We start from the raw sequence: 24,982 nt of genomic DNA, 5'->3' as shown, positions 1-24,982 counted from the left end.
TGAATGTACAAAAAATTCATAATTACATAACTGTAAATTCATAATCTCATAACAGAAAATTTATAATTTAATAAATGTAAAGTCATAATATGAACATGCAAAATGCTGTTAATAGCACAGTAACTAATATTTTTTTTTGGTAAAAAGCGATATCGTTTGGATCCGTGTTCACGATGCTTGGTGAACACGTTTTCACGGCATAATTTGCGTGAAATGATTCTACCAGGTGGTGGAAGGAGTTGAAATTAAAATCACTTAGAATTCGAAGTTTGTGGACTCTACTTCTACTTTTTTCTTTTCTTCAATTCCCCACTACAACACAGCAACAGCCCCAGGGCCCAGACTCAAAGATCCAAAATCCAAACTTCCAAACCCAGTTTTTTTTTTTTTGTTCTTTATCTGAACTCTGAAGTAGAAAACCCTCTTCAGTGGATAACATTTTGTCTTCTTGCTCCTCCGTAAATGGAATGCGACGCCAAACCTAAATGCCATGTGGTGGCGGTGCCGTATCCCGGCCGAGGCCACGTCAACCCAATGATGAATCTCTGCAAGCTCATCGCCGTCCACCGCCCCGACACAGTCTTCACTTTCATACTCACTCAAGAGTGGTACGGCTTCATCGCCGCCGACCCCAAGCCGGAAAACCTCAGATTCGCCACCGTCCCCAACGTCATCCCTTCCGAGATTGGGCGGGCAAAGGACTTCGCCGCCTTCTTCAGGGCCACCCAGACCGAGCTGGAGGCGCCGGTGGAGGAGCTGCTGGATAGGCTCGACAGGCCTAAGCCCAATGTGATTATACACGACACGTACTTGCCGTGGGTGGTGTCGCTCGGGATTCGGAAGAATATTCCGGTGGCGTCGCTTTTCACCATGTCGGCGGCCACGCTTTCGGTGTTTCTTCACTGGGATCTCCTTGTCCAGAACGGCCACTCTCATAATCCCAACATTTCAGGCAAGTCTTTTCATCAATTTTCTTGTTTTCATTTTTATTATGTTCTTGTTTGGTAAAATAGTTGTTATTGTTCGCTGATAGCTGTTAGTTGTTAGTTGATTATGTTAATTAGAGGTATAAATAGTTGATAAAATTAGGTGATTGTAGAAAAATGTTTGATAAATTAGCTGTTAGCTGATTGTTTGGTATAATTTCCTTTTTTCAAAAAGCTAATTGAAAAAGTTGTTTGGAGTAATTTTTTTAATTTTGGCCCTGTTTGGTAAAAAATTGGTCTATAGGTCAATTTTGACTTATTTGATCACTATTAATTGTTTGATTTAGTTAAAATATTAATATAAATGTTTGATTAATTAGCTTTTTGCAACTCCAAAAGGCTAAAATTCAAAAAAGTTACTCCAAGTAACTTTTTCAATTAACTTTTTGAAAAAAGAAATTATATCAAACAGCTATCAGCTAACAACTAATTTACCAAACACTTTTCTACAATCAGCTAATGTTATCAACTATTTTGATACTGCTAATTATATGTAAGCAATATAAAATACCACGAGACTAATTAAAGCAAGTAAAATCTTTATTGATCACGGTAAAGGCCCTAAGTACAATCTACTTGGTTGCTCTGAGTACCGACTGAGTGCGGTCGGGATTCTCTAACAACAACCTATCGATCGTCCAAAAGTCCTCTACACTGTAGCTACTGTGGGCATTTATAGCCGCTGTGCCGGGGACAAGATTCCGGCTGCTCGGCATGTCTTCCACGTAGCCACCACGTGTCATCCTTCCGGGTGCCCTGTCTGTCGCCATGAAGAGCCGCCACGCGTCCTTTCGCGTCCTTGTGCCAGCTCTTTCGTCGAAGGGCTACCGCTCGGTGGTCGACACCAGCGTTCGGGCAACTTCCGGCCGTTCCCGACCGGGATCTCTATGAAAAAAGCCCGACCTGCTACCTGCAAGGATCAAAAAAGAAAGACAAAGGCAAGTCGGTCGTGGCGGAGCTTATGTCGGTCGGGATATTCCCTACCAAAAGCCCCCCAGCCCGGGCCTTTTTGATCAGTCGGGAAAAAACGGGACGGGATGAAGAAGCCCAACCGTCAGGCATTAGACCGACCGGCCAACTGTCATTCCCCTCCTCGCCACGTGTCGGCCACTGCCGGCCTCTGCGACTGCAACCGTCGCCTCGGATTCAGCGCCAGTCGTGTCACGCAAGTGGATTCATTTTCCCGCCTAAATGCTCTCCTATAAATAGGCCTTTGAGGCCCACATTTGAACTTTCCTCACTCTTGCGCATCCATCGGTACCCTCGGAGAGTCCCGAGCAGAGCACCTTAGCAAGGCAGTCGAGCAAGCAAACTTCGAACTTCAAGCTTCAATCTCCCTCCACTCGGTAAGCTCTTAATCCTTTTTCTTTACTTTAGGCTTTCAACTATAGGTAGAACGCTAGGTCAACTAACTGTCCCGGACGTCTCAAGTCCTTTACTAACCCCGACCGACCGTTAGGTAGATCGAAATGACGGACTCTGACAGTCAAAACGCCTCGATCGCGGATTATGATGAGGAGGTCGAGCATATCAGCGACGAGGAAGTGGACATTATGTCCTGCACTCCCGAAGCCAGCCCCCGAGCAACGCCAGCCCCTGAGCGAGCCGTCGAGCATAACAACGCATCAAGCTCCTCCGGGACGTCGAGCTCTAGCTCCAGCGGATCGGGGAGCTCCAGCGAAGAAGAGGAAGAGAGAACCACGTCAAGCGGGCGGGGTTCTCCGACCGAGGGCGTTAGGGAAACGCCTACCCGGGTGGTTGGGGACTACCCGGAAGCTGCTCCTCGAGGGGGTGATCGGGAAAATACCCCCGAGCAGACCGAAGAAGACCCGGCCGGGCCGGCCACACCAGCCGTCGAGCTCGAATTCTTGAACAGCGAGAGTGTCGAGCAAGAAATGAGCCTGCTGACCAAAGGCGAAGCGGCTCGGATTGCTGAAGTACTCCAGGGTCGGGTAGAATTCGACACGAGCCGGCAGCTGGGGAACGTAATTGACAGGCATCGGGGCAAGTGGATCGGGATGCATTACGACTCCCTAATGGCCCCGATTGCCATTCCCTTCCCGGCCCTCTTGACGGCCTTTCTAGCGTACTATCGGGTCGTTCCGGCTCAAATCTGCCCGAACGCCCACCGGATCCTCGCCTGCTTTCCGCAGATATGCACTCGGCACGAGGCCGAGTGCACGATGGAGTTGTTCAACTTCATCTACCAGATCAAGGTTCTCCCGGGCCGCTACGGGGGCGGGTTCCTGATGCTGCAATCCCGAGCAGATATGTGCGCCATCAAAGGCCTGCCCGGGAACAACAAGGGGTGGAAGAACAGAATTTTCTCCATCAAATACGACCCCTGGATCCTCCCGGTCGATCGCACTTGGAGCAGTCACTTCAGAAAGCAAGTGGTGCCGGCCGTGACTCAGGCGCTCAAGGAGACGGTCACTCGGATCTCGAGTGAAATACACGAGTATTCCATCTTCCGGACAGCCGAGAGTCTCGCAGCCGCCAAGCTCCCGCCCCCCACGTACGAGCTAAGGGAGAAGTATCTGCCCGTGCCGATGGGCGTGACGCTCGCCAAGCCGTCGAAACGAAAGAAGAAAGGTTTAGCTCGAGCTGATTCTCCCGACCTAGCTTAACATCTCGATCAAACTGACCGTTTCCCTTTTTGCAGTTATGGCCGAATTCGGTGATGAAGACACCGCCCTTCCCCCGCCCGCCAAGATCTCCCTCGGCGGGAAGAAGAAGACAAAGACCAAGGCGGCCGGGGAAAAGGAGATTCCCTCTGCCCGACCCCTGAGCGCCTCGACCGTGACGACGGGCGAGGGCTTCATCGTCGAGCAGCCTGACGTCTTGGTCACCCGGGTAGAGGTCGCCCGGGGCAAGGAGAAGGTCGCCGACCAGGGCGCGACCGAGGTGGGCAGCCTGAAGCGCCGCCGTGAGCAGCGCAGCCCGAGCCCTTCGGTCGGGCGAGAAAGGGACTCTACGTCCATGCTGGCCCGGATCGGCAACGCCGCGCCAGCCAAGGAGGATCTGGGGAAGATGACCCCGACCCAAGTGGCCGAGCGGATCGGCCACGACCTGGCCGAGGTAAACTTTTCTCAACTAACAGCTTTCTTGCTAATCCCGAACGTCTTTTGTTTTGCAGATTTCCCGGGCCGCCCAGCTCCTACAAGGTCGAGCCATGCTGGCCGAGGAAGCTGATCACCATAAGAAGACGGCCGCCCGTCGCTTGAAGGAGATCAAGGACCTCCAAGCCGAGCTGGAGAAGACCCAGAAGGCCCTGAAGAAGGGCGACGAGGAGCGGGTTCTTGCCGAGAAGGTCGCCAGCCGGGCGATCGGAGAAGCCAAGGGGCTGAAGGCTCAGCTCGAGAATCCGAGCGAGCTGGCGCGGGCAGCCTTCAAAGACAAGGACTTGGGCTCGGCCTTCCTCACAGCAGCCCGGGGAACAGAGATCGGGGAAGAGCTGATCGTCTCGTTCGGTCGCTGGGGCTTTACGGCCGGGAAACGGAAGATGCTTGAACGAGTCCGTTCCCGGTTGGAGCAGGCTCTAGACGGGGAAGATCTTCAGCTGGTCCTCTCGGCATTGCCCCCAGACCTAGCCGATCCCGGTCCCTCTCCCTTCGCCTCAAAAGCCAAGGCGTCTGAGTCCGGGGCACCAACGGCGGTCACCTCAAGCGGGAAGGAGGCGGCTGTTGGAGCTCAGGAGACGAAAAAATAGGCTAGGCTATCTCCTCTTCTTTTTGTAAGGAACATTGATCGGGAGTCCGGTCCCAATTTGTACCGGGCACCTTTTGCCAATTAACAATTTAATTTTTTGTCCACTTGTATCGCTCGTTCTCTGTTTCCTTTTATTTTTAATCTGCACACACCGACCATAATTGCTCGACCGCCTGGCCTCTAGACCTGGTCTTGCTGTACTCGATCCACTCAACGCCCGACCTTACGACCTTATGGCCTGGTCGTGCGATCGATATTTCGACGTCAAAACTGGCCAACCGATCGGGTTTGCCCGATCTCCGGGCCTTTGTCGAAAAAATTCTTGAAAATGAGCAAGCCTCTACGGTCGGAATATAACCGAGCAACGGGCCGGCAAATACTTCCTTATCCCAGCCCCCACACTATTGTGCGCTCGAGGCACGAGTGGGTGCGATAGTGGACAGAAGTTAGACGGATCGGGGAATAATGCTGAGAGCTCCTGGCTTCCCCGATCAGCGGCGTGACTTGAGTGTCCGCCTATGTGGAGCGCGTTTTGACCGGTCGATAGACTTCGCCCGATTGATTGAATGTTGAATTAATCTGCATGTAACGAGGGTGAAAGAAAATAACCGATCGGGCCGCCGCATACAAACGGTCGAGCAATCATCGATCGTATATACATTAAACTTTCCCGCTCGCAGGCGGTTGAATTAATTTTACAACCATAAACTTACATAGAAATGACGACCGGGACTAACTCGCAGGTCAAGCCCTCACTTCGTCTTAGAAAATACAAAAAATAGGCTAATGCCTAAAAAGAACGAGGTGCTCGGAATTCCAAGTCCCCTCGATTAGCCGACCAGCTGTTGTCTCTAATCGGTATGTACCCGGCCGTATGACAGCGTTGATGATGTACGGCCCTTCCCAGTTCTGAGCTAGCTTTCCACCCTCTAAAGGCTGACTGGCCTCCCTTCGTCGTAGAACGTAATCTCCGACTTGAAAATAACGAGGGTTGACCCGAACGTCTTTCGAACTTTTGACACGTTTTTGGTACTCGGCCATACGCCGAGCGGCTAACTCTCGTTTTTCCTCGACCCCATCAAGGTCCACGGTCATCGCGTGTTCGTTCTCTTCCGCATTATAGGTTCTCTCTCGATCGGTCGGAATCCAGGCCTCGATCGGAAGTCGGGCCTCAGCTCCGTAAACCAGGGCGAAAGGGGTCTCCAAAGTAGCTTCCCTCGGGGTCGTCCGATAAGTCCATAAGACATATGGCAACTCATCGGCCCAACTACGACCGGCCGAGTGTAACTTCTTTTTCAGACCTTCCAATATCGTCCGGTTAGCATTCTCCACTTGTCCATTTCCCTGTGGGTAAGCGACTGACGACCGGACGTGAGTCGTCCCGATCGTGGCCAAGAAATTCTGGAAGTATTGGCTCACAAACTGGCGACCGTTGTCGCTAATGAGATGCACGGGTGCGCCAAAACGGGAAATGACATTGCGCCAAAGGAAGCGAGCACACTGCTGAGATGTGATCGTGGCTAAGGGCTCGGCTTCTATCCACTTGGAGAAGTAATCTATGGCGACGATCACGAACTTTCTCCGACCGGAGAGCTGAGGGAAGGGGCCCAAGATATCTACTCCCCACCTAGCGAAAGGAATTGCGGTCGTGACTGGCTGGTAGAACGTTGCCGGTCGTCCAGGCATCCGGGCGTACAGTTGGCACGTCTCACATTCCCGAGCTAACTTTTCACAGTCTAGCTGGAGGGACGGCCAATAGTACCCGATCAACATGATACGACGGGCCAGGGATCGACCTCCCTGATGTGAGGAGCAGATTTCCGAGTGCAGCTCCTTCATGACTAACTCGGCCTCGAACGCGGTCAAGCAACGCATAAGAGGGCCTCCATACGATCACCGATAAAGACGACCATCCAAGACTTGGAACCTCGGGGCTCTCAGCTTGGCTTTTCGAGCACGCTGTGGGTCGTCTGGGAGTCGACCGTGCTCGAGGTATTCCTTCAGATCGGTGATCCAGCTGTCCTCCACCGGTTGGATTGGATTGACCGGCAGGCGATGGATACTGTGTTTGGGGATCACCAAGATCCGAGCTATCTTCGACATGTGTTCCGGGGCGTCTTGGGCCAGTTTGGATAAGATATCCGCATCGGCGTTATCCAACCGGGGTATGTGTCGGACGGTATACCCCCGGAACTGAGCGAGCTTTTCCATGGCAAGGTCTCGGTACAACTGCAAACGCTCACCATTGACTTCATAGTCCCCGAGAACTTGCCCGACCACGAGCGCAGAATCTGTTTGGGCTCGGATGTATTCAGCCCCAAGTCCCGAGCGCATTGCAAGCCATTTACAAATGCTTCATACTCGGCTTCGTTGTTGGTCGGGTGGAACTGATACATGAGAGCAAAATAGACTTTGAATCCTTCTGGGCTCGTGACTACTACTCCTCCCCCTGCTCCTTTTTTGCTACTTGACCCGTCAGTAGCCAACGACCACCACTCAGCCTCGGGATCCGCAACCTCAGGAGGCCGGGTATCCCGGGCGGTGCACTCAACCAAAAAGTCCGCAAGAGCTTGACCTTTAATAGCCGGTCTTGGTCGGTATTCGATCGCGTACTGGGTCAACATTAACGCCCATTTGACTAGGCGACCTGATGATGAAGCAGTTCGGAGGACTGGACCGATCGGCTGATCGGTCAACACGCGAATTGCTCGACCCTGGAAGTAGGGAGCCAACTTCTTCGCGGCAATGTACAAGGCGTAGACGACCTTCTCTAGCCGGGAGTACCGGAGCTCGGGACCATGTAGAGCGTGGCTTACATAATACACCGGTCGCTGGACCCCTTCCGGATCGGTTCGGCACAATACTGCGCTTACTGCGCGATCGGACACGGCGAGGTATACGTCCAGCTCTTCTCCGAGCTCGGGCTTTGAGAGCACGATTGGTGACATGAGATATTCCTTCAGCTCGTCAAAAGCCACTCGGCATTCTTCGTCCCAGACGAATCCGTTAACCTTCCGCAATACCTTAAAGAAAGGTAAAGCGCGCTCGGCTAGCTTGGAGAGGAACCGGCTGAGGGCTGCCAACCGACCGGTCAATTGCTAGACTTCCCAAACGGTGGAAGGCGGCTGCATGTCCAGAATCGCTTTTACTTTGGCCGGGTTAGGCTCGATTCCTCTCTTGGTCATCATATAGCCGAGGAATTTGCCGGTCTGAACCGCGAATGTACACTTGGTCGGGTTCAGCCGCAACTGGTACTTCCTCATGATCTGGAAGCACTCCCGAAGGTCCCGAGTGTGGTCGGATCGGTCCCGACTCTTGACCAACATATCGTCGATGTAAGCTTCCATCGTTCGGCCCAGCAGATCAGCAAAGAGCATGTTGACCATCCTCTGGTAGGTGGCTCCTGCGTTCCGCAGACCGAACGGCATCACTCGGTAACAATACAGCCCATCCGGGGTCACGAAGGCTGTCTTGCTCTCGTCTTCATGGTGCATCATGATCTGATGGTACCCCTTGAATGCATCCATGAAGCTCATTAACTCGGCCCCGGCCGTCTCGTCGACCATCTGGTGAATGCTTGGTAGAGGATACGGGTCGAGCGGACAGGCTTTGTTGAGGTCCGTGAAATCGATGCACATCCTCCATGCTGGGGGCTTCGGGACAAGAACGATATTTGCCACCCACTCGGGATAAATCACCGGACGGATGTGCTCGATTGCCGCCATCTTTTTGACTTCCTCCCTGACAAACTCACGGCGATCGGTGGAAAGGTGTCGTGTTTTCTGCACGACCGGCTTTGCTGCGGGATCGACGGCTAACTTGTGACAGATGACCGACCGATCGATCCCGGGCATGTCTTCGGGCCCCCACGCAAAGATATCAGCGTATTCCCGAAGTACGGCCAAAACTTCCGCTCGGAGCTCGGGAGTGAGGGCTCGGCCAATCTTAATCTTCCTGTCAGGGCGGCCCTCGGACAGGGGAACTTCTTCTATCTCTTCGGAAGGCTCGGGCTGCTCCTTCCGTTCCTTAGCCTCCTCTTTGGCTATAGTGTTCACCCGGGAAGATGGGCCGGAATCACGTCGATTAACCGCTCGGGTGTAACACTTCCGGGCGGATTGGACATCGCCACGGACCACGCCGACCCCGTTAGGGGTGGGGAATTTCATGCACAGGTGGGGCATAGAAATTATCCCACCGATCTTCATAATGGTGGGTCGGCCCAAGATAATGTTGTGGACGCAATGGAGGTTGACCACAACAAATTCCAGCTCCGTTTGGATCGACTTTGGAGGCGTGCCGATCTCAACCAGGAGCGTTATTTTTCCCTCGGGGTAAATAAGAGCCCCGGTAAATCCTGACAGTGGTACACCGACCGGAGTCAGCTCCTTCCTGTCGAGGCCAAGCTTCTCAAACACGTCCAAGTATAGGACGTTCACACTGCTGCCCGTGTCAACCATAACCCTTTGGACGTCCGTCCCCTTAACGTCGATCGTGACCACGAGCGCCTCCATGCCGTGGTCGCTGCTGCTAGGTTGGTCCTCAAGGGTGAAGGTTATGGGTTCCATCTTCTGCCTCTTCCCAGTTTCCCGAGAATCTACGATCGCGACTGGACAATTCGTCCTCGATCGAGATGCATCTTCCAGCCCGCCGAATATGACATGGATGGTGGGCTTGCCGGATGGGCGGCTACCGGATGGAAGGTCTAGGTCCCGTCGGTCATCGTGACGATCGTCCCTTCGATCGTCTCTTCGGTCCTGACCCGACCGATCAGAGCGGTGATGAGATCGCCTGTGATCCCTCCGATCGGTATTTCTCTTGCTGTCTTCTCTCTTTCCCACACACTTGTCCAATTTTCCCAAATTAAGCAAATCTTCCAATAATTGGCGCAAGTGGGTACACTCCTCGGTGTCATGCCCGGCGCATCGATGGTAAGCACAGTGCTTACTCTTGTCAGGGCCGTCTCGATCGGGATGGGGGAGTTTGATGAGGTTGCAGGACTGGGCGTATTGCATGGCCTCCGCTGCGGATCGGTTCAAAGCCGTAAATTCTCCAGGCCTGGTGCGGGATCGGGGGTTGTCATCTCCCGACCTATGTTCCGCCCGGCTGGCCGGTTTACGGGACGAAGAGCCGACCTCCTGCGAGCGCTTGACGGCATTCGCCTCACCTGCGTTGGCATAATCAGTGACCCTTCGGAGGGCCTCCTCATAGGTGGTCGGGGGGTGGAGGATAAAATCCTGGTACAGATACCCCGCCCGGAGGGAGATGTGAAGCATGTGAGTGGCGGTCGCATCATCCATGGGCTCGACCTCCCCGACCGCTGCCTTCCACTTGATGAGGAAGTCGGTCAAGCTTTCCCCTTCGAGCTGCTTGGCCTTTTCGAGGTACATATAGGACTTCCTCACCACTTTGGAAGTAATGAACTTCCGTACAAACTTGATCGCCAGGGTCTCAAATTTGTCGATTGACCCCGGCTGCAGGGTTCGGAACCATTCTGCCGCCCGACCGGTGAGGGTTGAGTAGAAGGCCCTGCACATCACGGCGTCTGAAACGCCCTTCAGCATCATATTGCTGAAAAAATCATTCACGTGAGCCTCAGGATCTGTCCGACCGTCATAACTCTTCTCTCCCGAGACCTTTAAGTCGAGCGGGTAAGGCTGAGCCATTACCGCTGCTGTGAAAGGCGTCTGGTGTAGGGTCGATCGGTCGGCCGGGGGTGCTGTAGGATACGCACTCCTGAGCTGCGCAACTTCAGCCTGGAGGTTGTAGAGCAATCCTCGGGTTTCGTTGAGCTCGGCGGCTTGAGCGGCTTGGGCTGTATCCCGAGCGCGTCGCCGTCGGTGAGATCTCGACCCGCTATACCCGGATGAAGCCTCGTGGCTAGCTTCCTGCATTTGTACGTCCTCTTGCCCGCGATTCGGGTCTTGGGGTCCCAAACGCTGGCGCATCTCTGGTCGGAGACGATCAAAAGCTACCGTTCGGGCAACTTCTTCAGGGTCCTCCGCTTGAACGGCCTGAGCTGGTGCCTCCATCGCATCAGCACCCCCCGACCCCAACCGCGAATGAGCCGAGCGTCGAGCCGGGATGTGGACTGACGCTGCGGCTCTACTTGTGCGGTCGGTTGTACTGGAGGGGTGGCGGCTGGAGCTGTATAAGCAGGCGTATATGGTGGATAACCAACCGGGGAAGTGTAGCACATCGGTTGTCCTGGCCAATACCCATATGGTGGAGGTGGGACCGAGTACGGATACTGGGCGGGATACATCATGGGCTGCTGCTGGTATGGCAGACCGGGTGTTGGGTATCCTGGTTGTATGTAATTCACCGGCTGCTGGGCGGCCGGGTATGTATTTGACGGATGCGGTGGTGAGAGGTTGAGGTTGAGGTCCATCGTCTGACCCTGTTGTTGGGTAGCATAGTGGTCGGAGGAGCTTGCCGCATCCGCCTGGTCGTCGGCAAAGTTGTTGTGTGCCCACGGATACATGTTGGTATAGAGACCGGGTGCTCGTCAAGACGTTGGTTTCTCGTACGATTCCCCACGGACGGCGCCAAAATGATACTGCTAATTATATGTAAGCAATATAAAATACCACGAGACCAATTAAAGCAAGTAAAATCTTTATTGATCACGGTAAAGGCCCTAAGTACAATCTACTTGGTTGCTCTGAGTACCGACTGAGTGCGGTCGGGATTCTCTAACAACAACCTATCGATCGTCCAAAAGTCCTCTACACTGTAGCTACTGTGGGCATTTATAGCCGCTGTGCCGGGGACAAGATTCCGGCTGCTCGGCATGTCTTCCACGTAGCCACCACGTGTCATCCTCCCGGGTGCCCTGTCTGTCGCCATGAAGAGCCGCCACGCGTCCTTTCGCGTTCTTGTGCCAGCTCTTTCGTCGAAGGGCTACCGCTCGGTGGTCGACACCAGCGTTCGGGCAACTTCCGGCCGTTCCCGACCGGGATCTCTATGAAAAAAGCCTGACCTGCTACCTGCAAGGATCAAAAAAGAAAGACAAAGGCAAGTCGGTCGTGGCGGAGCTTATGTCGGTCGGGATATTCCCTACCATATTTATACTCTCTAATTAACACAATCAGCTAACAGTAAATAGCCATCAGCTAACAGTCATTTTACCAAACAGGGCATTTAGCATTTTGGAGTTGTAAAAAGTTAATTAACCAAACATGTATATTGATATTTTAATTAAATCAAACAATTAATAGTGGTCAAATAGGCCAAAATTAACATATAAACCAATTTTTTACCAAACAGGTCATATCAATACTCAATTTTGATTGTCACCCAAATTTTAGCTGATTTCACCAAAATAATCATATATACAGAGCGAGTTAACTATCTTCCCGGAGTTCCATCCATTGAAGTGTCAGATCTTCCCACTCCCGTCCATGGCAAAGGCAACGAATTGGTTGATGATGTTTTGAAGGTCTTATCAATGGTGCCCAAAGCACAATACCTTTTATTCGCTTCAGTTTATGAGCTTGAAGCTCCCGCCATTGACGCTATAAAGCAAAGCCTCTCGTCTCTCCCCATCCACACAATCGGCCCTGCAATTCCCTACTTCAGCGCCGCCATAGACAAAACCCCTTCCAATTCTTCAGATCATATAATCAAATGGCTGGATTCCCAGCCGGAAAGCTCCGTCGTTTACATATCACAGGGAAGCTTTCTTTCCGTCTCGAGTTCTCAGCTGGACGAAATCGTCGCCGGCGTGCACGGCAGCGGGGTTCGGTTCTTGTGGGTCACACGCGCCGGCGAAGAATCTCAGTTTCGGAGGGAAAATAACGCCGGGTGTCTGGTTGTGCGGTGGTGCAACCAGTTCGAGGTGTTGCGCCACCGTGCTGTGGGCGGGTTTTGGTCGCACTGCGGGTGGAACTCGGCGAAAGAGGCGGCGTTCGCCGGCGTGCCCGTGCTCACGTTCCCCATATTCTGGGATCAGACCACCAACAGTAAGATTATCGTGGAGGACTGGAAGATGGGGGTGAAGGTGAAGAGAGGGGATAATGGAGGTTTGGTGGGGAGGGGAGAGATTGGTGGGCTGTTGAAGAGATTCATGGATTTGGAGAATGCGGAGATGAAGGAGATGAGGAGAAGAGCAAAAATGGTGCAACAAATATGTCACACTTCTATGGAGAAAGGTGGTTCTTCTTATGTAAACATTGATGCTTTCATCAAAGAAATTTCATAGAGATTTGACCTAAAGTATGCATTAGGTTGATATAACTCGATTTAGCTAAGTTGGTATGACAATTTACTTGGTAACTACATGTGTCATGTTTTAAGTTCGATTTCATTGATATAACAATTTACTTGGTAACAATATGTGTCAGATTTTATGTTTGATTTTCTATAAAAGTTAACTATTAGTCTTTTTTATTTGAGTTGATTAGTTATGAGTTTCTCTTGTAGTTTTTTATTGAGTAAACAGGATCATAAATCAGGTTTTACTCGTAACTGGATAGCAATTTCAGGGTTTTCTTTAAATCAAGGCATGTATTTGGTAATGTTGTGTAAGAGAAAATTTCAATTTTGGTTATATGACTATATGGGCTTTGTTAATTTCAGCACCTGACTTTCAAAAGTGTCAATTTAGTACCTTGACTATGCAATTTTTTTCAATTTTGGTCACTCTGGTCAAATCGCCGGTCAAATTTCGCCGGAAAATTTTAACGGTTAAAATAATGAGAGTATTTTTTCCGGTGAATTCATCTTTTCCGACGAATTCATCTTTTAACTGTTAAAATTTTTCGACGAAATTTGACCGGCAATTTGACCAGAATGACCAAAATTGATAAAAATTGCATAGTCAAAGTACTAAATTGATACTTTTAAAAGTCAAGTGCTAAAATTAACAAAGCCCCTATAATCAGATGATCAAAATTGAAATTTTTTCTGTTGTGTAATGATGTCACTATGGGCTTTCATTGCTATTGTTATCAGTTATCACTTATCAATAGTGTCTTTGGATTTGGACTTGCTGACATCTTCACTTGTTTAGGTAATTCACTAAGATTTGAGTTATTAATTATTACATTACTTAATAGAAGTACATACTATATATTGGATTGTATTTTAGTTCATTTAAGAGAGTTTTTTGCACTTTTGGTCCCACAATTAAGGTGTCACTAACAATTTTGATTCACGACTTTTAAAACTTGTAGAATTGGTCCACGACTATGACTTTCTTAACTAATTTGATCCTTTCGGTGCATTTTCCGGTCAATTTTTGCTAGAAAATTTTACTCCAAATTTTAACATAGGTAATATTGTATTTTCCATCTCACAAACTAATGACATAAATAAATAAACAGCTAAAAAAAATTGGCGTTTAGCGAGGAGGGTGAAACTAAAAGTGAAATTGAAATTGGGTGACTTTTAATTTCAATCACCATACCATTGGATGTGTTTAATTAATTATTTATTTATTTATTTATGTCATTAATTTGTGAGATGGAAAATACAATATTACAACATATATAACATAATAACAATTGTTTTCTCAAACACGTATACTACACATTTTTTACATTATTCCACTAAATTAAATGCAAAATCACATAACAACAATATAAATCCACAAAAAAACAAAAAAAAAAAAAACAAAAAAAAAAAAACCAAACAAATGAACATTGATATCCATTTAGAATCAACACAACACAAAATATTAAACAAAAATTAACCAAATAAGTAGTTAGAAACAAAAAAAAAAAAAAAAAAAAAAAAAAAAAAAAAAGTAAAAATTATCTTAAAAAACATGCATAGATTTTAATAATTGCAAATTATTTCGTTATAACGTATATAATGTTTATATGTATGATTCTATAGTTTAAAGGAAGTTTGAATGCGAGTCAACTATATAAGAAAGTCATAATTTGAAACTTGCATTAGAGAACATAAGGGATCGAGAAGATGAAGAAGTGTGTAAAGAAATATATAATTTAACCTGCAAGATTCATTTAAATGAGAGAGGGGGCTAAAGGTCATATATGAATTCCTTAAAAAAAAAAAAAAAAAAAAAGGTCATATATGAACATATTAATAGAGGTGGTCATAAGTTGGGTCAATTTTAATTTTGACATGAGTATGTATCAATGCAATATTTGATTTAAATTAGGAAAAATGGTCAATTAAACTATATGTAAAAGAGCAATTAGGCCCTTCAACTTTAAAAAGGTGCAATTAGGCCCTTCAACTTGTTATTTTGAGTCAAATAAGTCCAATAATAAGTTTTTCACCTGAATAACCGGTCAACAAATTCCGACGAATTAAAAAAAAAAAAAAAAACTACCGGAGAAGACAACTGTTCGGTTGTCTTCTCCGGTGGTGAAGGTGACCAGATCAGGTCGCCTTCTCCATTGGAGAGGACGACCGGACTGGTAGTCCTCTCCAGTGGAGGAGGCGACCGGACTGGTCGCGTTCTCCAGTGGAGAAGCGACCAGTCCGGTCATCCACCGGAGAAGACAATCGTTCTCTGGTAGTTTTTTTTTGTCGCCGTAATTTGTTGACTGGTTATTCTAGGTGAAAAACCTGTTATTAGACTTATTTGACTCAAAATAACAAGTTGAAGGACCTAATTGCACATTTAAAAAGTTGAAGGGCCTAATTGCTCTTTTACCTATAATTTAAGGGTCTATTTGACCCTTTTCCCTTTAAATTATTGATATGAAAGTTATTATAGGATCGGATTCAAATGACATGATGGTCAATCTTACATATTGATTAATACTAGTGTCTACCATATTAAAACACCATATTACTATCTCAATTTAAACATAATGCAATAGATATTAGTATCAATCAATACCGTAGACTTTTCCGAATAAATCATATTTGCTTACTTAAATTGAAAATTAAAAGATTATTATAGTTATATGCCCGTTGATGTTAGCTCCTAACCGATGAACTTTGTAGGATAAATGATTGTAAAGAGAAAGAGAGAAAGAATGATAGACAATATTGTAGGGAATAATCAGGATTTCATTAACTACCGCGCGCGCGCACACACACACACACACACACACACACACACACACATATATATATATATATATATATATATATATATATATATAATACAAATGTAACGGATATAACAATGACATGATTAATTGACGGACCATTACGTCCATTATTATCAATAATAACTATAATTATATTTATTTATAACAAATATCACATTTCTAAATTGGTAATAATTGAATAACTAGCAATGCAATTTTCACACTAAAATATGTAAAAGTCAACTGACTAAATTGCTGGTTTTGAATTTTTTTTTTTTTTTTTTTTTTTTTTTTGGTTTTGTTTTTGAAAACAATTTTTGGTTACTATATGTTTAAAAAAATGATAAATTAGGTTACACGAAACACAATTTTCCCCATAAAATTGGAACCCTAACCCCAATTACTTCCCAAAACCCCAACGCCTCCTAAAAGGCTAAAACCTTCCAATTTTGATTCTTCATTGTCTTGACTATTCTACACAATTGCATCACGCAATCGCCGTCGTCGCCCAAATCCTAATCACAAACAGATACCAATTTCACTCTCTATATATATAGCATATCTATCGCTGATTCGATTCGAGATTGTATGGCGGAGCTCCATAGATCCATCAAAGACCCGTATCCGACTTGAATTGTCAGTATAGTCTTCTGAAAGCTGAATTTGTGAATCTCTCAGTTTTGTTTTTTTGCCATGGCTACCGATGCATCTGCCAAGTTTCAGCAGCCGGAGCTCATTCCGCCGGATTTTCACCCGGAGGTCGTCGTCTCGGCGGCGCACGACGGGCTCCACTTCTGGCAGTTCATGGTGGCCGGGTCAATCGCCGGCATGGTGGAGCACATGGCCATGTTCCCCGTCGACACCGTCAAGACCCAAATGCAAGCCCTAGGGTCTTGCCCAATCAAGTCCGTTGGCGTTCGCCAGGCCCTCCAGTCCATCCTCAGATCCGAGGGCGTTGCTGGGCTTTACCGCGGGATTGGGGCCATGGGCCTTGGAGCGGGCCCGGCCCACGCGGTGTACTTCTCCGTTTACGAGTTCTGTAAGGAGACGTTTTCCGGCGGGAACCCCAATAACTCCGCCGCCCACGCCGCGTCGGGGGTGTGCGCCACCGTCGCCAGCGACGCCGTGTTCACGCCCATGGATATGGTGAAGCAGAGGCTCCAGCTCAGCAGCAGTCCGTACAAAGGCGTCATGGATTGTATGAGGGTAGTGTTCAGAGAGGAGGGGATTAAGGCGTTTTATGCGTCATATAAGACCACGGTGCTGATGAATGCACCGTACACGGCGGTGCATTTCGCCACATATGAGGCGGCGAAGAGGGGTTTATTAGAGGTTTCGCCGGAGAGCGCAAGCGATGACCGGTTGATAGTTCATGCTACTGCCGGAGCAGCTGCCGGGGCCTCAGCCGGCTTTATTACAACCCCTCTTGATGTGGTTAAGACCCAATTACAGTGTCAGGTATTATTATATTCTTTCTAGCTCTCTTCTATTAAATTTGTGATACTGCAAATTGCCTTAATGAAAATTTGAGAATCTTTTATCTACTAGTGGAATTATACCTTTGTTTATCTATGCTGGGAACTTACTATTATTTATAAATAAAAGCTTGCAGCTTTGCTAACTTTAGGACTCACCATGTTAGCTTTTATGCCAAGAACTTACTTTTATTTATAAAAGTTTGCAGCTTTGCTAACCTACTGTTAGTTTCCATGAGCATAAAATCCAAATATGATCCTGATGGTGAATTGGTGACTAATAAGCTGCCCCAATCTCATGTGTCTATTGCATTTTCTAATTTCATCTGTTGAAAGAAGCTGGGCTAATGAGAATTAGTGATCCCCATAAAGAAGGGAGGAGTTTGCATTGTTTTGGGCTCATAAGGGGGGGTCACTTGGTAAATTATGTTTTTGAATGAAATTAAGAGGGTTTTGAAGTCAGTGAACTGGATATTAGAAACCCTTCCGTGAAAACGTTTCTATTTACCATCTGGATTTGGTCAGTGTCTCCCTTTGGCTGTTCAGCATGCCAGATTAGAAGTTGTGTTTTGGAATTATGCCTTTTTTTGGGGCCTGTATCTTGTTTCCAATCTTCCCAATCAAGCACATAATGTATGAGCTAGTGAAATTGGTTGTCTTTCATGCTTTTAGCCTGCAATGTATCATTTGGAAGCTTATGTTGGTTTATTTGCAGGGTGTATGTGGATGTGACAGATTTAGAAGTAGTTCAATTAGGGATGTGCTCAAAACAATAGTAAAGAAAGATGGTTATAGAGGTCTCATGAGGGGTTGGATTCCGAGGATGCTCTTCCACGCTCCTGCTGCTGCAATTTGCTGGTCTACTTATGAAGCCGCTAAATCCTTCTTTCAAGAATTGAACACCGGTAACAGTAATAACGTCACCTAAGAATCCCGGGAAATGGTTCCTGGGCTGTTTCCATCTTGTATTTTGCTTTATACCTCCCAAATGTTTGTCCCATTTATATTATGGCCACTAGGACAACAGGAAATGAGAACTTAGCATATCTGATTTAGGCTTGATTTGGCTTAGGTACCCGGTGGCAATATCATTTTTTTTTAATGTATTCTCAACAATAGAAATAGAAAAAAGCCTCCAATTGTGGAGCTAATTGACTGTCTGTCATGTTTCCTAGGATAGTGTTACACGCTGATCATTTTACCTGGGATTTTGTATTCTCAATGTTGTAAAAGCATTGCTTTGGTTATTCATTGGTTACAAAGTAACTGGGTAATATTACCATTTCTGTTTTTGAGAATTCTGTTTTATCAGCTATGACAGCTATCTTTGTTTCTTTTTTGTTATTATTATTTTTTGCATGACGAGGGAAATTCGCAGTTACTACTATTAGATGAGGGTGTACATTGGGTAAATCTCGCCTTGTGGCCTTAGCCGACAAAGGATCACAAAGAGATAAATCATATTAAGTTGTCATTAGTTGACCAGTTCAAACCAAGAAGGCTAATAAGCTGCTTTCTCTAATTGTCGAATTTAGAACTCCTTGTAGCTAGAGTAACTTGGCTGGAATTGCCCCTATTATGGAGTATTATTCATCTTTGATACAGCATCATCATTGTATTTTACTTAAAAGTTGTAAAGATGCAATGAGCAAAAACAATGGAAGACAGATTGTTATTAGAAATGCTCAGAGCCTCTGTTTCTCATTCTACTTTTTGTCTCTCAAAAGTTCAAACCTTTGCTGCTGGAACTGAATTCTGCCATTAATCCTTTAATCTCCCTTTAAATATTTAAAGACACCACCAAAACAAATAATCTAACCTATTAGAAGAATAGAATGTTTAAGAAACTCAAGGTAGTTCCCTCCCTGCATGGAAAGGTCCTTTCTGCACACTCAAAAGTATGGATGTGAATTCTTGATCAGCCTTTAACTTGTCCAACAATAACAGTGATGTCGTCGAGCTTTCCACCGGTTAACTTCATTTGTAGGATTTTCTTCCACCAAGGGACATCGAACCCCCTTGCCCTCGCCTCCTGTGAATATGGGGAGTCGAAGTTGGGATCCAGCGAATGACTTTGAGCCACTTCAGCCAATGCCTTTGCTACCATTGATACCAAATCAGTTAGAATGCCATAGAATTAGGTTGCAGATTAAGTGTGGCAGGATTGCAGGAAGCATGTACCAGCATTGGATGCATCCTGTTGTGCAGCCACCACTGAAACAATCTCATGGTCAAAAACATTGTCAAACAGCCCATCTGAACCCATTACAATTGTGTCTCCCTCTTGCACCTCTACTCTGCTAACCTGTATATGAAGCGGAAAGCTTAAAAAGATCGTCTGCTTTGAAATAGGTCAAGTAAAAGGTGCATAAGAAATTCTCAGTTTTGTAGATTTGTTGCACTTTGCTGCATATCAAAAGATGGTATGAAATTATGAATCATCATCTAACCAGATTAACACATGCCATACTCAAAGCAAGTGATTGTGTCCCCATGCAACCCAATTTCAATAACCACTGCTATATTATATGGTTTTTGGCATCTTATACAACCGGAAGAATTGTGTTTCACATGAGAAATTAGATTTAAAAAAATAAAAATTACCTGACTCTATATGTGCCAATATGGAGATGGTGGTAAAAGCCAGTGACAAGGAAGACGGTAAGTATAATCCATGCATATAGTATTGTTGTTTTGACAGAGAATGCATCTTACAAGTCTATGCTTCAAATTATTGAAAATTACAGCACAGATGCATCGTTTTATGAAGTCTAAGTTTAGTATGAGAACTCAAAAGGAGGAATCACAGTTTTCTTACTTCACTACTTATGCAAGTCTGAAATATCATACTGTGGCATCAAAGTAGTTTTACCGAGTCTGGAATCATAGAGATTATATGGAGCACTACAAGTCTGAAGATTCATACAGTGGCATCAAGGTATGTTTGGCCAACAGCCTCTGAGCTCAGCTGGTATGGGCAGTCAAAATAATGCTCTTGCGGGGACGAGGAAAAAATCATTTGACCTATATCAAATATAAAGCAATAGCATCACACAAAGCAGCAAAACAAAAAATGAGGATAATGAAGGTCGAATTCTGCAGAAAATAGAACTTATACCTTTGCGTATAACCTTCACTCCACAATCCCCAACATTGGCAATCTTCAAAATCCCACTCCTCTCCAGCATTGCTACAATTCTTAAATGCCAAATGCAAAAGTCAAGGTGATTATTGGAACAAATTCCCAGTCCAAGTTATTGCAACCGCAGAATATATAAGATATCTAACAGCCCGGAACTTACGCTGTGGCTGATCCAATGGAGGAGGTAGCAGCATGGGCTTTCTTTATAAGAATGCATGGATCAAAATTGACCTGCAATGTCAGGTGAGGCAGCAGCATATCACCAGAGCAGCAATATAAACTAGAATTCACAAGCTATTACCAAAATTGATCAAAACAATAGACAATCATTATAACATGGACTATGGTCCACCTTACAAGATGGAAGCCACTGGCATAAGGTACATTATTAGTATAGTAGTATCCAAAAGTTCATTTTTAGTACATTGAATATTTACTTTTTCAAGGTTCATTTTTAGGTATACTACCAAAAAATTAACTTTCAGCACATTCAAAACTAACATTTATCCGTGGTCTACAGTATAATTTGCCAACAATTAGAGGGAACACAAGAAAAGATCGCAAACCAGAATGAAAATGTGTAAAATACATGATCACTACCTCCTCATGCTCAAGAAAGAAAAATGCATTGGCCATCAATTCCTGAGAGAACAATGCAGGATTAACATTCTGTTCTGCCCAACTGATTAGTACATGAAATCACATCAGTATTCAAAAGCCATAATTGAGAAATTTCTTGCATTTACAACTCCACAAGACTGTAATTAAGAACACTCTTAGAACAGGCTTCTACTTCCTTACCCGGAAACACCATCCGCAACAGCAATAACACCCCCGTTATAGCTACTCACAAGGAAAGCATCTTCCCCGCCTTTCTCAACCTTAATTCCAACAATTAAGCAAACACGTCGTATGCAGATTGTAGAATAACACCATAAATCCATGGAATAGACGCGCCGCGTTAGAAATTACCTTGTTAGGATGCGGAATTGCGTAACTCCCAACGCTAAGTGATACTCCTGCTCCGTCGCCGGCGCCGGCGCCGGAATCTGGTGGCGCGCAGCAGAGTATTCTCCTGCGGCTCCGCCGGAGTGAGATTGAATGCGGATTCAGCTTTGGGGATTCAACAATTGCGTGGGAATTAAATGGTGAATTGGAAAGGGTAAGCCTGAAAATTGAAGCTGCCATTTCCCGCTACCGCTTCTCCAACTTCCTCCTGGACGAAGGCTTAGACTGTTAAATCCAATAGTCTCTTCCATAGATATGAGCTCCTCGTTGTGCCACGTAAATTGTTACATTTAGTCTTTGTTCCAACCAAATTTTAAGTACTTGATACCAAATTTCAATATCATTTTAGTGTCAGGTCAGGTGTTCCACCCAAAAGAAATGCCTATAATTCAGCAAGAGAATTAGTCACTGTGTCCGACAGTGGAAACCTTAGATATACATATACCAAAAAAAAATTATCATTTTAGTGTAGGTTTATCAAAAATTGCAATTTTTAATACTTCATCCGTCACATTTTATGATAAGAGTTTGATTGAAGTTATTTTTAATTCAAATTTTCATAATATTAAGTTTAGTATTAGTATATACAAAATTGATATATTTAAAAACTACACTAAAAGTATTATTAAATACAAAAAATCAAATTTAAAAATAAATAAAAATTACCAAAGAAAATAAGCAAAAAGAAAGAATTGATTTGACTAATGAATAATAGGTATGAGATATAACATAAGACTGATGGTGTATTACTTAATTACAAGTGAATTTTTTTAAATAAAGAAGGGTCTAGGAACTACTAAACAACTCTAATCAAATTGACTAGTCTACTGACTTATATCATAATCTTATAAATTCAACTCACAGTAAAAATTGTTTGAGCGGATTATACCTATACTGATTTATTTCATTGTGAATTTTAACAGTTACAGTCACAAGCGAAATTACCAAACAACAAGTAGTGATGAAAAATGTTACGAGTTCAATTCTTGTTTATCCTAGTGCAATTTACATTTCCTAAATAATTTGTGAATTGTTACATAATTTTATATAATTTTCTTGTGGTGTTTTTTTTTTTTTTGGGTGATGTTAAATCATACGGGGTAAATTGTTAAGGCCCGTCTAATTTTTGCTTTGAACATTCAGTCATTCATCTCAGCTTATCGGTTTCTCTCTAGCTGAGGCACAATGAACGCGGTGTCGAACTCTCCGCCGGAATTCAACCAAGGTAATTGATGATTAACCTTCTTCGCGGTATTTACAGAATCGAGTTTTTATTTAGTGATTTTGTTGGTGCTAGTGAACGCCGGAGAAAGCGATTCGGATACGAACTCCGACGAAGCGCCAGAATACTATCAGCCAATCTCCTCGGGCGACGGAGATGACGAGGACGAAGAGTTCTCCGATCAACATTCAAATCTCGGTAACGGAGATCGAGATCTGTCCGGTAGCAATTTCAATCGATTGCCGAACGGCTACGCGCGTTGTGTTGAGAACGGAGTGTCGTGTCTGGATCTGAGCGATGAGGATGATGAAGAGGAAGAAGAGGAGGAGAGGATCCGAGCTGCTTCTGATTCTGCTGTTCGGAGAGCGTTCAGAGACGACGATAACCGCCGCAGTGCTCCGTTGACGCCGGAGAACGCGACGAGAGTCATGGAGGCCATGCGCGGTGTCTCGTTCGGCGGCGTAGCTCCGGATTGGGCGGGTCGGGTCCCGGAGAGTCAGTGGATCCAACAGCTTCGAACAATAAGGCAATCCTCTGCCACTACTACTACTTCTGCAATGCAAGATTGAAACTTTTCTACTTTCGTGAAACTGTTAGAAATGCTATGCACATCTTCTGTTCGATGAATTGCGTCTTCTTAATCCCCTTCTGTCAAACTTATATCAAAGCTTAAACGCAATTACGCATATGGATTAAAGATGATCAATCCTGTCTTTTTCTTGCGCATACTAGATTGATGAAATGGTAATCATAGTCAAACTTGTGTGTTTCTTTTTCATTCAAGCCAATATCTTCTTACTTGTGGATCTGCATGTTGTTTGGGTCCTTGGGAGGAACATTTTTTTTTAGTACTATTAATTCTGTTACAATATTTATGTAGTTCTCAACTTATTGAAAACACAAAAAGTAAATGTCTTTATTGAGATTTGAACATGTAATCTCTTATTTGGGAGAACTACAGTTATGCGGAGGAACATTTGATATAACCTTTAGCTAATATAAGTTTGTTATAACATCTTGCCAAAGAGAAAATTAACAACTAGTTGAATGCAAAACTACTTATGAGGTAGGTTATAGAATTTTTTGATCCAAATACAAACATATTTTGTTCAATGCAAATGAAAAGAACTAGAGTGTGCCAAAAAGCTTTAAATCAAATTGTTTGGAGAGGTTAGCTTGATGTTGAACTAGAGTGTACCTTAAAAGAATTGTTTCCAACGATACGGTGGAGTTCGATTTCTACCACAATATTTGTGAATTTGGGTTTTAATTTGAATGGGACTTTTTGTGCGCATATATATGGAGTGTCTGGTAAATAGCTGTTAGTTGATTGGATTGGATAGTGAGCAATCGTTATGCGTTGGACCCGTGTCCTGCATGCTGGACACGGATAACAGTGCCGTTATGCACTGTTATCTCTTTTTTTTTTTTTTTTTATTAATTTCAGACCGGTTCGTTATAGGAGTATATGTTCATAATTTTATTACTATATGTTAATAACTGTACATTCATAACTCCATATCTGTACGTTCATAACTCTATAACTGTACATTCATAACTCCATAATTGTACATTCATAATTTTTGAAGCTCTATGTTCACAATTTTAGAGCTCTATGTTCATAATTTTATCACTATATGTGCATAATTGTAAGTTCATAATGTCAGAGCTCTTTGTTCATAATTCGATCAATAACTGTACATTCATAATTTCATAACTGTAGATTCATAATCTCATAACTGTAGATTCATAACTCCATAACTGTAGATTCATAACTCTATAACTGTACATTCATAACTCCATAACTGTACATTCATAATCTTCGAAGCTCTATATTCACAATTTTAAAGCTCCATGGTCATAATTTTATCACTATATGTTCATAATTGTAAGTTCATAATGTTAGAGCTCTGTGTTCATAATTTCATAATTGCATAACTGTACATTCATAACATCATAACTGTACATTCATAACGGCATAACTGTACATTCATAATCAAAAAAAAAAAAAAATAACGCCGTTAACGGCAAAGTGCGCGCGATTTTTTTTTTTTTTTTTTATAACTAAATGACCTTTTTTTTTTTTTTTTTTTAACGACGTCGTTTTGGGTCCGTGTCCACAATGAATTGTGGACAAGGGTCCAGGGCATAATTTGCCGATAGTGAGTTAGCTGATTGGGTTAGTGAGTTTGAGAAGTTAATTGCATTAGTTGATTGTAGACAGATGTTTGACAAATGAGTTGTTAGCTGATTACATGCAAAATGACGTTATCAAAAAGTTGTTTTGAGTAGCATTTTGAATTTTAGTAATAAATTATTACAAAAAGTTAATTAATTAAATATTTATATTAGCTACTTGACCAAGTCAAATAACTAATAATGGTTAAATAAGTAAAAATTTATTGATAAACTAACTATGTTACCAACGT

At 44.8% G+C, this 24,982-nt stretch overlaps 4 protein-coding genes across 5 annotated transcripts; 3 read left to right on the top strand and 1 right to left on the bottom strand.

The window, feature by feature from the left end:
• Nucleotides 1-215: 215 nt before the first annotated feature.
• Nucleotides 216-13,084, top strand: LOC109173694 (UDP-glycosyltransferase 87A2-like). Its single transcript, XM_019322976.1, has 2 exons — nt 216-952; nt 12,032-13,084. Exons 1-2 carry the CDS (start codon nt 463-465, stop codon nt 12,892-12,894), a joined length of 1,353 nt encoding a protein of 450 aa, XP_019178521.1. The 5' UTR covers nt 216-462; the 3' UTR covers nt 12,895-13,084.
• A 2,999-nt stretch (nt 13,085-16,083) lies between these two features.
• LOC109173695 (mitoferrin-like) lies at nt 16,084-18,479 on the top strand. The gene is made up of 2 exons (XM_019322977.1): nt 16,084-17,164; nt 17,897-18,479. The coding sequence occupies exons 1-2, from the start codon at nt 16,400-16,402 to the stop codon at nt 18,107-18,109; spliced, it is 978 nt and encodes a 325-aa protein (XP_019178522.1). The 5' UTR covers nt 16,084-16,399; the 3' UTR covers nt 18,110-18,479.
• A 347-nt stretch (nt 18,480-18,826) lies between these two features.
• LOC109173696 (probable protein phosphatase 2C 26) lies at nt 18,827-21,626 on the bottom strand. 2 transcript variants are annotated; one of them, XM_019322978.1, is made up of 8 exons: nt 21,296-21,624; nt 21,125-21,204; nt 20,924-21,005; nt 20,484-20,554; nt 20,300-20,379; nt 20,108-20,205; nt 19,363-19,486; nt 18,827-19,281 (listed from the first exon to the last, which is right to left on the bottom strand). In XM_019322978.1, exons 1-8 carry the CDS (start codon nt 21,509-21,511, stop codon nt 19,100-19,102), a joined length of 933 nt encoding a protein of 310 aa, XP_019178523.1. In that variant the 5' UTR covers nt 21,512-21,624; the 3' UTR covers nt 18,827-19,099. The 2 variants fall into 2 exon arrangements, with proteins under 2 accessions (XP_019178523.1, XP_019178524.1); XM_019322979.1 differs by having other exon boundaries at nt 19,163-19,276; nt 21,296-21,626.
• A 779-nt stretch (nt 21,627-22,405) lies between these two features.
• Nucleotides 22,406-23,259, top strand: LOC109173699. The gene is made up of 2 exons (XM_019322982.1): nt 22,406-22,556; nt 22,629-23,259. The coding sequence occupies exons 1-2, from the start codon at nt 22,517-22,519 to the stop codon at nt 23,120-23,122; spliced, it is 534 nt and encodes a 177-aa protein (XP_019178527.1). The 5' UTR covers nt 22,406-22,516; the 3' UTR covers nt 23,123-23,259.
• Nucleotides 23,260-24,982: the final 1,723 nt, after the last annotated feature.

Source organism: Ipomoea nil, unplaced genomic scaffold (genome assembly GCF_001879475.1).
Source record: "Ipomoea nil cultivar Tokyo-kokei standard unplaced genomic scaffold, Asagao_1.1 scaffold0482, whole genome shotgun sequence".
NCBI classification, from domain to species: Eukaryota; Viridiplantae; Streptophyta; class Magnoliopsida; order Solanales; family Convolvulaceae; genus Ipomoea; species Ipomoea nil.
Note: the sequence above shows the minus strand (reverse complement) of the source record. Positions and strands in the feature narration are given on the sequence as shown.